The sequence below is a fragment of the Zonotrichia albicollis genome, chromosome 2 (assembly GCF_047830755.1).
Source record: "Zonotrichia albicollis isolate bZonAlb1 chromosome 2, bZonAlb1.hap1, whole genome shotgun sequence".
NCBI classification, from domain to species: domain Eukaryota; kingdom Metazoa; phylum Chordata; class Aves; order Passeriformes; family Passerellidae; genus Zonotrichia; species Zonotrichia albicollis.
The window spans coordinates 40,310,923-40,325,919 of NC_133820.1; the positions used below are offsets into that span (position 1 = coordinate 40,310,923).

The 14,997-nt window shown below is 37.5% G+C and overlaps 1 protein-coding gene across 1 annotated transcript in view; it reads right to left on the reverse strand.

The window, feature by feature from the left end:
* The window catches only part of KPNA1 (karyopherin subunit alpha 1), a 51,122-nt gene that overhangs the window by 26,359 nt on the left and 9,766 nt on the right, over window positions 1-14,997 (reverse strand). Inside the window, exons 2-6 of the mRNA XM_074534812.1 lie at window positions 12,229-12,362; window positions 11,331-11,438; window positions 9,532-9,631; window positions 8,877-8,971; window positions 5,432-5,563 (exon numbers count right to left, since the gene is read on the reverse strand). Of these exons, the coding sequence (XP_074390913.1) occupies window positions 5,432-5,563; window positions 8,877-8,971; window positions 9,532-9,631; window positions 11,331-11,438; window positions 12,229-12,357 (564 nt within the window). The 5' untranslated portion in view covers window positions 12,358-12,362. The remainder of the gene's footprint in view (window positions 1-5,431; window positions 5,564-8,876; window positions 8,972-9,531; window positions 9,632-11,330; window positions 11,439-12,228; window positions 12,363-14,997) is intronic.

Sequence of the window (14,997 nt, forward strand, 5' to 3'; positions counted from 1 at the left end):
TGGTGTCACAGGAGCTGGTAAGGGAAGATGTTGCAACAAATCCTTTTAATGCTAATCACTGATAGGACACAAGATGCCAATTAATTGAAATACCATGTCCTGGGGTTGACTTTAGAAAAATATGCAATGTTTCATTCAATAAGGAAGATGTCTCTCCGTAGGGAATTACTTCAGCTCTTCAGATAAGTAAGGAACAGAACTCAAGCTCATTTAAATTCTTCTTATCAAATACTGCCATAAATACAAAACTCTGTCATGGTTGCCACAAACACATGAACAAAACAAGCTTTTTCAGGGTTTGTTTGTCATAATAATGTTTAATGATTTCCATTTCTTCTTTTGTGCACTCATCAAGATGCAAATATTTGCCACAACACTTTGGCTTTGGCTTCATTCTACACAACTTGAATGTCTTCATGTTCATTCCATTTTCCAATCAAAAAAATATTTCAGTTAAAAAAATCTATTTCAGTACCTTCTACTATCTAAATCCCAACTTAAAGATTACATTAATTTTAAGATTTATAGCCTGATTTTTTTAACCCACATTTTAGGTAGAAAGCTGTGTACAAACTGGAACTACAAATGTTGCCTTGTTAATTGACAGCACCTATTTTTACACTTGTATAAATTTCCATTTTATTGCTAACAGCGGAGTAGGGTTTGTTGTAAATCTTCCATTTGTTTTACTCATCACTGAACTCCAGTGTTTTTTCCTGCAGTGCTGGACAACTTCAGCAGTCAGTAAAAGTAAAGTGCAAGTCTTGTAGAGTACTGTTGAACCACATGGCGCCTTCTGTGAATAATCCATGTGCTTTTTGACAACTCTCCACTATCCCCTGGATTCTGAAGATTCTCAGCCATTATTTCTTTGGGTATTTAAACTAAGTGCTTAACCAATCACCAAGAGTGTGCAGAGTTTGTCTCTCAGTGGAGAAGAAATATTACAAAGAATCAACCCTTTCTCAACATCTGGGTGCTGACTTGGGAAAAGGATCCAGTGCTGAGATGAAGATGGTGAAGATCAGCTTGCATGTAAGTGTGATTGGCTAAGTGAACACAAGGAAGGATAACATTCCTAGGAGATGACTGCTACTATGTCCCAACACAGAAAACATCTTTCTTTTAGTGCCTGGGGTGGTTATAGCTCCTACTTCTCATATCTCATCTGACAAACAGAGAAAGCAGCTCATCCTCACACCTTGACTGTTTGCCCTGATTTTGATTACCAAGAGCTTGTTAATAGGACTGCTGATGTAAAAGCCAAACAGAGCCTGGACACCAGACTTACAGGTCAGCTCTGCCAAGCAAGTGATGGCTACCAAAAGGAACAGCAATACACCTAGAAATGGAAAAACACTGAGGGGGAAACATACTGGTTGCCTAAGCTGAAAATGCAAACTTTCCCAAAGGGGAACAGGGCAGCTGGGTCTGTCCAGCAGAACACTGACACACACCTGTCATTGTGAGACAATTCTCGACAGGCAGCACAACACCTTGCATGGGTTTTGAAGGAAATGCCATGTTCATCAAGGAAACTCAAGCTGACATATGGGTTTTATGTACCACGGCAGGGGCAGTCAGCAAAGAACTGCAGCCAAGACACTGCTGAAGCCACATCGACCTTAAGCATGTCTAAAGGGCTTTGATGGAGTCTTTCAATATATGTAATTTCAGGCAGGTAGATCAAAATTTCTAGATGTCTTTCGTAAAGAAAAAACTGTGATAAGTGGAAAAGGACTAGGACATATGCCAGTAACTAAACCTAAAAATCAGTACACCAAGAACAGAAATGGGGAGAGAAGGGAGATGTAGCCAGTGTTTTTCCTAAATAATGCAGATGTAGATTCTGTGATAAATTCAAGTTCTCTGATGGGAAAAATGTACGCTAAATGGTTTGACCACTGACCACAGAGGAAGACTGACACACAATACAAGCAGTGAAAGAGTTAAAGGATAGTAGGCTAATTAAATGAGGCCTGCACAACTTATGAGAAACAGATCTTGTAAAAGGACATAAGGAATCATTTCATTAACATACATGTTGCTTATTAAACATAGCTATAAAGATTCCCCCACAGACTTTTATAAAACATCTGATTTAGACTCTTCACTAGACTCAGAAACCATCATATGCAAAGGAAAAAAGTGCAAAATTAAAACTGGCTTATAAATATGAAAAATACATGCTGGGAACATTGTGATCAAAAGATAAGGTACACAGATATCTGTTCCTGAGCTACTGCTAATGGAAGCTAGAAATAAAAGACAAAGTAAACACGTAAATCTTTAAAACTGACTTCCTGTAAAACAAAAACAGAGGATAATGACTAGCCAACAAGGTATTATATATATTTTTTGCTTATGCAATGCTACATATTCAAAATAATGTTATCACCTAACATTTCCTTCTAAAGAATTGCTATCTTAATTAGAACACAGCCTTCAATACTTCTTTCTCTCTTCATCTTACACAATATGATTACAGGGTTAGCTTCTGACTTCTGCCCTGAACACATTGCTGTATTTTCAGTATTTTCCTGCATTTTTGTAATTTGTTGCAAATGCAGTTGCTTGAAAATAATAATCTTCACAGTACTACTGTGAGACATAATTAGGGTAAACACTTTAGAAGAAAATTGTAACCAAATATCACCCAGTTTCAGAAATCCAGCTTGAGAACTCCAGGATCAGACCTGCTCAAAACACAGGCCTAACTATGAAAATCACTGCTGAGTTGTCCTCAACTACAAAATGAAAAAGAAATATTTCACCTAGAGCATTTAAAAACCCCAGAACAAGTATCTACTTACTGAAAACTGAGAGAAGGAAATCGTCCTGCATCAGACACTAAGCAGTAGAAACATTTTTCTCACAAACTTACTATCGTGCTTAATTCTAAAAATTTCTTCCCTATTCTCCTCCATGCACTATAATTTGTTCCAACTTTAACAATCAGGGTCATAGTGTGACAAATAAAGGCCTCCTTTACTACCCACTCATCTGTTACCAGGGCAACAATCTGTGCATATACTGAATGAGACAAGAGTCATCTGGAAAAATACTATTCAATTGTGTACTACTGCTATCCTGTAACACAGAAGTACAGGAGCTAACTTCTCAGTGCTTATATGCTCCTAATTTTTGTTTCAGAGGAAACAAATGCTGAAGAGCTTGTGGCTTTTTTAATCTGTTGGGAAAAAAAGCAGAATTCCTCTTTTGTTGGCCAGCATTAAACCCCATGTCAGCTGTGAGCAGGGCTGCAATCTCCAGAGCTGCAGCAGAGAAATCCATGATGAAACAGTGTAACACTTTGCTATGGTACATTTTCCTTCTTTAGCACAGCTTACTAGGGAGCAATTTGTAACTGGTACCTCGAGATTACCAGCCAAGAGAGAGATCCTGAATTTGGCAGCACTCAAACTGCATAGAAGAATATCTTTCAGTAATGACAACCAAGCCACTCTGCCTGCCTGCAATCTGAATTTTAATATGTCAGCAGTTTATTGGGAGGCAGGGAGGGGGGAAGGAGCCAGATAAACTACTTAACTGCGGCCCCTAAGCTCTTCCGTTAATTCACCCATTTAAAGACTGAAGGCTGCACAACTTAATCTACACAGGTTTGCTCTTCCCACCTGCTCTCTGAACATCAGCAGGGATGATAACAACCTGACAAAGAAAGCAAGTTAGCTCTTGCACAGAAGATCAATCATTAGGAGAAAAATAAGAAAAAGCAGTATATACAGAGCACCAATCATTGAGCAGCACTCAAGTGACAGCTGAATTTGGAAAGCAATGCTACCCAGCTCAACCCCCAAAATACAAATCTGAAAGGATCTATATAGCTTAGGCTGGATGGATTTTCACACAGGCAGAACACAGCATTTATCTGCCATTTTGGCAAGTTCTCTATCACATTTCTAATTTCTACAACGACAGCAGACTCAGCTCCTCAAAGCTAAAGTAATGGACAAAAAATACTTCGTATTTTCTTTAACTTTTTTTTCAAACACCTGAATTCCATTCCTCTTTAAAAGCCTTCTCAACAATAATACAGTCTGAGAGAGAACACTGAAAATGGAAAGATACAAAGTGGAGTAATTTGAAAGCTACAAACAACTAAGAAAAAAATCTGTTTTGTGGAAAATGTTAGGCAACCTTAAGTACAGGTGGTACACTCTGAGCCAGCTACAAGAAAGAAAGGCAAGTTACACAAAGCAGTCCAATGTCTATGAGTTGGGACTCCTCCAATCATGCATCTCAATTCAGCCAAATGCAAGGTCAGATATCCAGAACACAGAACAGAGGTCACACTTACAGGATGGAGAACTGAACCTGGAAGTCAGTGACTCTAAAAAGAACAATGGATCATACTGGATAATCAGCTTAACCTGAGCTCACAGCCAGCTTCTGTGGCAAGGAGTCCACAAAGACACTGGATATTTACACACCAAAGTATCGAGCAAAAGTGAAAATGAGGCACTATCTCTGCAAACAACAGTGCTGAAAGAGTGCTACTGGAATAACCAGTGCTTGCCATTTCATCACCACAAAAAATACTGAAACTAAGAAATGTTCAGAAAAAGGTTTCCAAAAAACAAACCAACCATCACAGAAACATTCTCAAAATGATAATTCAGATAATTTCATTTACTCAAGTAAAGCCTAAGCCATGGTCTGCAAGTAGCTATAGGAAAAAACACAGAGCTTAGTAATGGAGTAAAGAAGGTAACAAAAACAATACCTGGACCTAAAGCTAGTCAAATTTGTAAAGGTACATACTTTCAAGTTAGGATTAACATTGGCCGAAACTAAATTTGCTAACATCATTAATATTTCATCACCCTAAGTCTTCAAAGCAAGATTATATGTCTGAAGTACATCCTTGTTTAAATACAGGTTACAGACTTCAAATGGAAACTACTGAATCAGATGTTTGGTCTGTGCTTTATACTGATCCCTGTGGGCCTTGAAGAATATTCATCTACGCTGTAAGGAGCTTGGAGAACAAACTATAATTTCTACTCATGTTTTATCTTCAGGAGAAATAGGCATGAACTTTTCATATCTAAAGCAATTATTCAAACAAGACTCCCTGAATTCCTCAATAGACAGAAATATACCAACCTGTTAGAGAACAAAGTGAATTACCTCATTAGCTATGGTTAAGTATGCAACTTCCAGAAAGAGAAAATACAATACTTGCTTAGGTAACTTAACACATACTAAGCACAAAGCAACTGTTGTGTGTAATTTCCATATACTGCATTTTCTCTAAAAACTTTCTTACAGGATAGCCTTGTTCCTTTCCAGAGAAGGGAAAAAAAACCCCAACAAAACACCAAACAAAACAAACAAAAGTGAAACAAAAAAGCCTCCAATTCCATAAATTAACACGTACACAAAATTCAACATTGTTCTCAATCTTTACCTGTTCCTGTACATCTTCAAACTCTGAACTGAGCAGCTCTATGAAGATGGGGACAGCTCCTGCTTGGATCACTATTCGAGTCTGAAGGGAATTTCCCGAGGCAATATTTGTCAGCACCCATGCAGCTTCGAACTGGAAAACAAAAGACAAGTCAGTTCACTAGGAGCTTTCTATGCCACACCAAACATGGCCACTAAATGTCCTCTAAAACCAGAGAGATCTGGCAGATTTGGCATAGGGAAAACATGAGATATTACCAATTAACAATTTGCAAAGAACCAGAATCATGTATTTAGGAGTTATCATTACCACTGGAAACAAAAATTTGCAGCAGTTCTTTATGAGAACATTGGGTTTGCTGTGGCTTTTCAAATCTTTTTTTTTTTTGCTATGCATTTATGTTACCCTTGCCTTTCTTACTGGCTAAGAACCTGTACACAAAACAGTGTGCTTTCCCACAACATGGCACCTGCATTCACTACATCACCAGTGATATTCCTGAAGATGCAAAAGAAGACATTGTTTGTCAAAACTTCATGGATATGAAGCAAATAAACGATCTAAAAGAGATTTTAAAAACCCAAACAAATAAGAACAGATTTATAAAAAACAACACAAAGAACTTCTCTCCAATTCTGGCAATCAGTACTGATGCCAAATGCTACTAGTGTATGATGTTTTTATACACAACTTGAAGAAAAAGTGAGATCCCAAACACTTTGCATTTTCAACTGTTTTTGTAGTTTATTCTTTTAATGTCAACTTGCAAAAGCATTAACTTTTTAAGATGAAATGCAAATTTTAACCCTACCTGAGACCTCAGGCCTCAGAAAATACAGATTCCAGCAATCTGTGTTTGAGTAGGTTTCTGCATGCCTTCAGCACAAAGATTATTACACTACTCTAGCAAATTTACATCCTATTAGGTACATTCCGAATCTATAGAATTAAGACTGCTAAAAGTTGAATGAAAAGTAAAAACCAACAAACAGTAAAAATGGAAAGTTGTAAGCTATAAATGAATGACTTTGACATTACCAAAAGATGCTGATCCAGCAGTATTCCAGAGGAAATACTGCCATACCTTCAAAAACTGTCTGAAGAGATAGAGCAAGGACTTATGTTTAGGGTTTAGTTACAAAAACAACTCCTGCTAAGGAGTTGCACCAAATCCTGAGATGTGCCTGAAATAAGAACTCAAGAATTAAACCTAGACTTCCAAGGCTTTTCATTTCTAAGTGTTGTTAAAGACTTTGGTTTTGAAAATGCAATTAATTAATACAATTAATACAATACAATTAATCCTGCCCTTCTGATCAACTGAACATTCTAGTAAGATGTGATCAGAATAAACAATTCCAAAATACATCACTGCAATGCACAAGGAGTATGGGCTGCAAAATAAAGTAGAAACAGACAAAGTCAAAACTGCAAGATTCATCATTAATGAACAAGAAACAAAACAGTGTGACCAGAACTTAAGGCCAATGTTGCTTTTCTGCAATTCTCCTTTCTCTGAAGTGAGTACCCAGTGTTCTGGGGTACATTCTAACATAACTGTTACTCATCTTTCTACCACAGAGGTCTCTTATGCATATTTAAAGTTTGTCCACCAGCTTCCTACTGGTACCACCAGCTTGAACAATTCACAGCTTGGAGACTCACACAGTCTCCAGTGTAAGCCACAGAAAGGTTAGAGAGTGACAGTTTCTCTCCTCCTTCTTCTCTGTGGACACCTGATGCTCCAGGATGTATAAACTAAGGAACAGTCACACATTAATGGCAAAGATTTCTTTGTGGTGCCATTCTTTTTCAAGATTCCTCTCTCCACATGAGAAAAATGTATTTGTTCATGTATGGCTGAAGCAACCCTGGAGAACAGGGGAGCTTTTTAAAGTCTTCCTTTTACCTTGAGGAAAAACAGGGCAGAGGAATTCCTAACAAATTAGGCCTTCCTATCACTGATCTCAGAGGATTTAGATTTACAGGATATTCCATTGACAATACAGAAGAAAAACAGACCATAAATTCCCATAAAGTTTAAAGTTCATTAACGTGGAAGTTGCCATATTCAATCCACCATACAAGCAGCTATAAATTATACTTCACTGTCTCAGAACGAATTGGAAATCCTTCCCTTCTAGGACAAGTTACAGTTAGAAACCCTAGAAGGCCAAGCCCAAAGGAATATTTTTGGAAACAATGAGAGAGCAAATAAAAACATTAGAAGGCGAGTTCCAGGCAACTTCTTAACTGATCACAGCAAAAAATTCTACCTGCAGACACTAAATTGCCAAGCAGGCAGAGAGATTTGGCAAGATGGAGGAAAATGACCCAGGTGGAATGGAGTATTTAGAGCAACATACTCAAGCTTTTATTTTCACTGCTTTCCTACAGAGTCCTTAGGACAAGCTTGCACATTTCCACTCTAACTGATTTTTCCCATTTCCATGTAAAAATCAATATTACACCAGTAAGGCCACAAGAATTGCTTCCATTTATCTGCCTGTCTTGGGTTTCTATGTTTGACCCCAACAAGTAATAAAAGGATTCAATTTATTTTTTTTACAACAGACAGTTTACAAATCTTCCATTGGAGTTGCAAACCAACCAGCTTAAATCTGATACATACTCTTTGTTACTCCTCAAAGGAACCTAAGAGACCTCTGAAATTCTGTGGATAACAAACTGAAAAGCAATACCTGTAAATGTTTTCTCTAATGTGTATAAAACCTAATTTTTTGTATATTTCCAGTCAACAAAATTTGGATTTCACATGGCATTCACAAACCTGTTGCCTTATGCATTTTAAAAAGAATCCTGATTCTAATCTAAGAGTTGTATTTAATGTTACATGTTAACATATTTTTTCCTTAACCAGGTAATAGTTTTCCTTCACTTTCTATTAGCCAAGAAAGACTGACCAGAAAAATATACAGCTGGAAATAAGACAAAGGTCAAGAAAAATTAACCACTGTAGCACATATAATTCCGTTTTTTCAAACCACAGTAAGGTTTCCAGCTTTCTGTGCTTATCACTACAGATTGTATTTTTAATTCTAAACCTTTTTCTTACTTTAATCAAAAACTTAAATCCTAATTCTGAAGATTTAAAACTGCCTTCAATTTGTACAAAGAAGACAAACATCAAAGTTTTGTTTAATAGCTTTTCATCTGTTGAGCTCCAAATTTCAAGCTCTGTATTTGCTGAAGTCTGAAAACCTCACCCTATCAGTTACTCAATGCATGTCAGAGATCTCTCTCTCTCTCTCCTGTCCTCCACCCAGAGGTCTTGTCAAAAATTCTGAAGATAAAATAGCTTTTTTAACATAGTGAAGAAAGAGAGGAAGTACAGCTGAACAAATCACTAATTTTTTTCCTATCTAATTTGCATCAGCAAATGCCTTCCTAAACTAGGAAGGCAGATACATTTGTATTTTTATACCTGTAATGTACAGTTTTCTTTCCGCTTCAGGAACTCCACAAACCTGGCCACGACTCCTTGTGTGCTTATGACTTCATCTATTGGAGGATTTGGTTCTGTTTAAAATAAGAACTTACGTCAGATACACTCATTTCTTTGTAAGGAAATTCTCAAATTACTGCATCAAAACAATATCCAGGGACATACTGATTGCTCCTTTCTTGGAGTGTGTTCTTTTTCTACAATATTTCACGAAAAGGCAATGGATTCCTATCTGTCAACAGAAGAAAACTCCAGAGTTTTGAGGTACTAAGATAAGATGATTGAGAGCACTGATGCACTCAGTAGTTTAGGCAGGCTGATTTCAGAGCAGCAGCTCTGTGCAGTCACTCTGGCATGCACACGTGCGGAGGACCTTTGATGTACCAGCATGTTTGGGCCACAGAGACACTGCCTAAAACATTTGAACTTAGATCCAAGAGGAGATCTCACATCTGCAACACTCAGTACACATTTCAAGAGAAGAAGTGACTACTACATACATCAAGCTGACATTGTGTTAAGCAGGGCTTTGACCCTGAAATTTCAGTGTGAAACTCAATTTTTATTGTTGTCAAAGTAAAACCACATGCTAGGGAGGCTTCCACATTTTTCTCTAAGTCATTTCAGCCCTTACCTTTAGAAAGTAGCTTTCGGAACTTCTGGGTGGCTGAGAGCTGCTGCTCTGGACTATTGGAGAAAATCATCTCAATCATATCAGCAGTGATGACTGCACTCTAGGATTTCCATGGGGAAACAGAATGAGGATGAGAGAGAGCAAAGGGGGAAAAAATCTGGAATTAGCAACATACAGGTTACATTTGCTAAACCAGTATAAAGCTTATTTCTTACTGAATAAAAACTTAGGTAAAACCATTATGGGCAACATAGGAATCCTTATATATGAACATCTACATAAGGCAGCATCATTCTCAATTTACTGAAAGCTAAAATCAAAATTTTCCACAAGATATGGCAAGAAAATTACTCTTCAGAATTTTTCATCGATATTCTCTCCCTTCCTTTAAATTAAATGTAAAATTGTCAGCTTTAATAAAAAGTAATTATGTTAGCATTTAGATTTCCCTAACATGTACATTTTGACTTACTCTCTTACATCAAAATGTATAGGACCCCTCATTTCTAGAAGAGTCAACAAACTCTAATGCTTGTTATCAACATCAAGTAGAGGTAATAAATTTTCCATAATACTGAAGGTTTCCAATAATATGAATAAATTAAATCAGCAACCTTTCTTATGCTAGGTAAAATCTGACATTCTGTTCACCACACATGTACCCATGTAAAGAAGCATAAGAAAAGTCAGATTTTTTTTCTTCCACTTCTAATCTAATCTTCAGATCCATCTGAACCCAACCCTTAGACAGACAGGGAGACAGATGACAGTGCTGAAAATACTTAAGCGTTGTCTGTAACAGCCAACAGCTCCAACTGTTAAGAGCCTGAAATTAATGGCATTTAACACAGCAAACTGTGTAATGACACTATCTATCAATTAGGCAAAACCCTTTCCTTACTTTTTACTCTCTATTTGTTTAATATAAGCTTCCACACAAATGATTAATGGTATTTAAGACTTGCCCAATATTTGAATACTATACTGAAGAGTAAAACCATATATTCTATTATTGATCTACCACACTGTTTATAAGCATTTCTCTGTTTCCCAGTAATTTTCAAGGCACATATAACCATCTATAGCTCAGCCTGATTTCTATGGAAACATCACTTGCATACTCTGAACACAGACACTGTGAAGATCAGCAACACTTTTAAGTGAGAACTGCACTTCCCTTAAACTTTTCTGTTGTAGAACTGAAACCTTTACCATTTTTCTTTCCAGAGAGAAAGTAAAAAAGTCTAATTTCCACAAGAAATATTCTTCTGTAGTTTTAAATTCTAGCACAGAAAGGGGTTCAAGGCCTCATGCAGACAGTTAAGCTAGGTCTAGCAGTATTTCCAACACTTAGGTTAAAAATTGTGCCACTTGAAAGTCTGCTAAGAAAGCTTTCCACCAAGCCCCTTTTTAACTTTGTGAACTGCAATAACACACTGCCTGATTTGTATATTTATGCTTCAAGCAGTATGAATTTCAGATTATAAAAACTCTGGGCAACATTTGATAGAATCACCCATAATGGTGAGCACTAAATCCAGGAAGTGATCAGCCTGCCAGGACAATGACATTTTATTTTATTTTCTTGAGCACATATCCTCTGAAAAATCACTTGCTATACATTCCTGGCATTTTTCTCTCAAGTAATCTGTTTCAGGGTGGTTCATTGACATGGGTGTTTCAGAGTTATCCATCTCTGAATGCATTCTTCACATCATTCTGGAATTTCATTTCCATCACGTCACAGCACATCAGACTTGCCCAGCTTCAACCAACACTATTCATTTCCCATCACTTACAGAAGTCATCTCCATGTTGTTCATCTGAGCCTCATGGAAGCCCCCATCTGACATCACTTCCTCCTCCGTTTCTTCCTCAGCCGTTGCAACATTTCGGCGTTTAAACAACTAAAGAGAGAAAATATTTAACATACATATATATATATATATTTTATATATATTACATAGCCAATATATACACAGCATGTTGCATTAGGCTGCTATAAAAACTACACATGCTATGACCTGAGAGAAGACAGTACACTGGCTACAGGACTTCAACTGACAGCATATGGAGAAAGGTTAGCCATGGAGTAAATGAAAACAGCAATGTCCTAAAATATTGGTTCCTAACAGTTCTGGAAAACTGTTCACTGATGTCCTCTTCTTTACCATCTGCCTCCATCTACAAGCTCTTTATCTTCCACACCATTCCCTTCTTGCAGAGGATGCTGGGGTTCAGAGACCTGATAAATTCCTGTGCGTTACACATCCTCACAGAACACCTGCAGGGGCTCTGACAGTCCAGTTACGGTGGCAAAGAGGGCTCTGGAGGATGATCTTACAGAGGTTATTATACTGGGATGAGCAGAATTTGGTTGCTATGACTTAGAGAAGGTACCCAGTTTAAGATGTCCTGAGAAGAGCTGGAGAGGCTACAGCAACTGGTCAGACAGTTTTGTCTGACCCTCAAGCTGCTCTGGCCAATGTGACTCCTGAGTGACTGAGGAGCACTCACTCTATGCCTTGCAGAGCCTGCAGAAGAGGCACTGAAGTGTGCAAGTGATTCTGATTTCAGACTGACTGCATATGAATTTGGAGGGCAGAACAACCACGAAGGGGTTTGGGAGAAGCAGAGAATCAGAGCTACTGCAAGCCAGGACTGTGTAAGGACTGCTCACAGACTGCTGTGTGTTACCTGCTCCTCTCTCTTTTGCTTCCGTAGCTGCAGACCCTCTTCCTCCCGCCTGCGACGCATCTCGTCAGGGTTTAGAGATTTGTTCTTGTAGCTCTTCAGCCGGAAATTCTCTTTTCCTGAGGTCGTCATGATTCCTTCACAACGCAATTTAAAAAAGAAGACAAAATTACCCTTCAACAATGCATCATTTTATATTGGGTCCACCCCTTAAACTCTGTAGCCATGAACTTCCAGCCAGTGCCCCCCTGTATTCCATCACTTAACTTCTAATAAAATTTAGAAGATAGAAAGTAAAATTTCACAGAATTGTCATTTTGGTCTGTCAGTTCTTTACAGCAGTCCAACAAACTTTTATTTTATCATTTTGAGGCACTCACTGGAGAGTAAGTAAAATATTTTACTAAGAACAAAAGTCTATAAGCCAGAGTACATAGCCTAGGTGAAAAAGAAAACTATACTAAAAAATTTTAACATTTCCCCACACAGAGAATTAGCCAAATTACATAGTCCTGTTTTTACTCAAAAGTGAAGGTGTCTTAGCTGCTTTTTATCTTCATTTACTTTGCATGTCAGTACAGGGGCTTTTTTTTTGCACTTCATATCCAACATTTTAAGCTAATTCAACACAACCCTGTTGAAGAAACTTGAAGAAACCCTGTGCTCTTCCTATCCTGACAAGGCCTACAAGGAAATTGAAACAAAAAGAAAAATTTTAGGTGAAGATGGTTTAACCATTGAAAATGCTGAGTCCTGCAAAGAAAGCAGTGCTATTGTTCCCCTCCTCCCCACCCCCAATCCCTAATCCTGCCACTGTTTATGCAGAGGGGCCTTTTTTCAGTCTGTGATTTCCATCTGTCTTATGTAGCTCAGTGGGTCGGCATTTACAGCTGCCCAGGATGATTTGCACATGTACAACACCACACTTTGGAGTCACTCAGCATAAAGCAGTGATGGAGAACTGTGTGGAAAGAACTCATTCCCCTGAAAGCAATGGCTGTGGATCAGGTCTCTACTCTTAGTGCCCCATTCTGTTGCTGCTTCTCTCCTTACATCATCCCTTTAAATCCAAAAGAGTTTGGGAATCAAATTCTCAACACGTCAGTGTTTCCATGCATCTTCACAGAGATGCAGAGTCTCCAACATATTGTAAATCCTGTAATACAGAATTTGGAAAGCTGCACCTTATTAAAAGTTACTCTACAGGACTTTTAAAGGTCTCTTTCAAATGCTCTAATGTGTGCTATTAAATAAGCTACTCACTTCAAATTCCATAAGCACAGAATCACCAGATGATAAATGATCTCCTGTGCATTTTCTACTTTAAAATTAAGCAACATGAGTCTGTACAGATTCTCAACAGCTTAGGTTTCCTCTTTAAAATACATCAAATGTATATCGAGTCTATTCTAACAACTCTTCTTTCAGTTAGCACAAAGAGTTGTAAGATAATAATAATTTAAAAAAAGGATACTCAAATATGCTTCTTGCTTGAGCCTCTTTTTAAGTTGCTACTACCTGACAACCATTTATAAGAATTCTGATGATCAGAACTGACTTTTACAGAAAACATTTTGGACATCACTTCAAGTGTTACTGTATTCTGACAACTTTTTAAAAATTTTAAAAGATTATTTAAAATGTTCAGGGACACAGAACTACTACATTGATTGCCAGTCAATCACAGGTTGCACCAAATGCATCATTAGCAACCTGAGCAGATAGGTAAGCAACTCAGCAGCCTAATTTTGCTGAAAAGGTTCTCCTGAAATCAGGGTTTTTTAAATAAAAATACAACAAAAAGATAAATCCCACAGCACCAGAAGTTCCCTACATCTTTCTTAACAGCTTTGAGACCCCTTTCTTCCTGTGTTTACATGTCTGAGCTTCAAGTGTTCGTGATTCTTACAGTATGCTTAGCAATTATATGTTCTTCACATTTTTAGTTTAAGTGACTACTACCTGTATATTAAACACACATACTATTTGAATAAGCCTGGAATTTTAACTGTAAAAAGAAGTTCAATCAACAAACACTCAAAATTTCTTTCCTAAAATATTTTGAACGAAGTATTTTATATATTTTAGAATAAGCAAGTTGAACTCAAACACCAAGTGGACAACCACAAGCTAGAAGGACATTCCTAACATGAAAATGGCTTTGCAGACACTCAGGTCATTCAGCCCCTGACCATGAATAAACACAGGCATACACTACAGCCCAGATAACATCTTCACAGTGTTATTAAAAATTCTCCATTTTTGTCTGAAGTCTGTCTTCTCCCACTCATACGACCGCATTTGCCTTTAATTGGGATTTCAGGACTTTGGTAACTCCTTTGATAAACTCCTGTGGTCATTTCACACCTTCACTTTCAATACCTAAAAGTTCTTAATTTAATTGAATTCTTGACAGGGAACATCTTCAACCCTTGATACTGAATTTCATCTAATTTCTATTATGCAGCTTCCATATAATGTCCCAATGTTTCTAAACACCAATGACACAAGCAACTTCATCATAAGTCATTTTCCTTAAGTGTATTCTTCCTCACTGTACTTATTAACGCAGTTTCTCCCTTCATTCCCCATTCACACACTGATTTTCTTTCAGTTAATTTTGCTTCTGTCTTTAAGGTAATAATTTCCATTTTCCTCTCAGAGTTCTCTTAGCCCCTCCTGTTGTACCCTAAACCATTGTTTCACTTATTGAAAATACAGGTACAGGATTTATTTGAATTCTTTCTCTGACTTTAGTGCAAGCCCTCTACT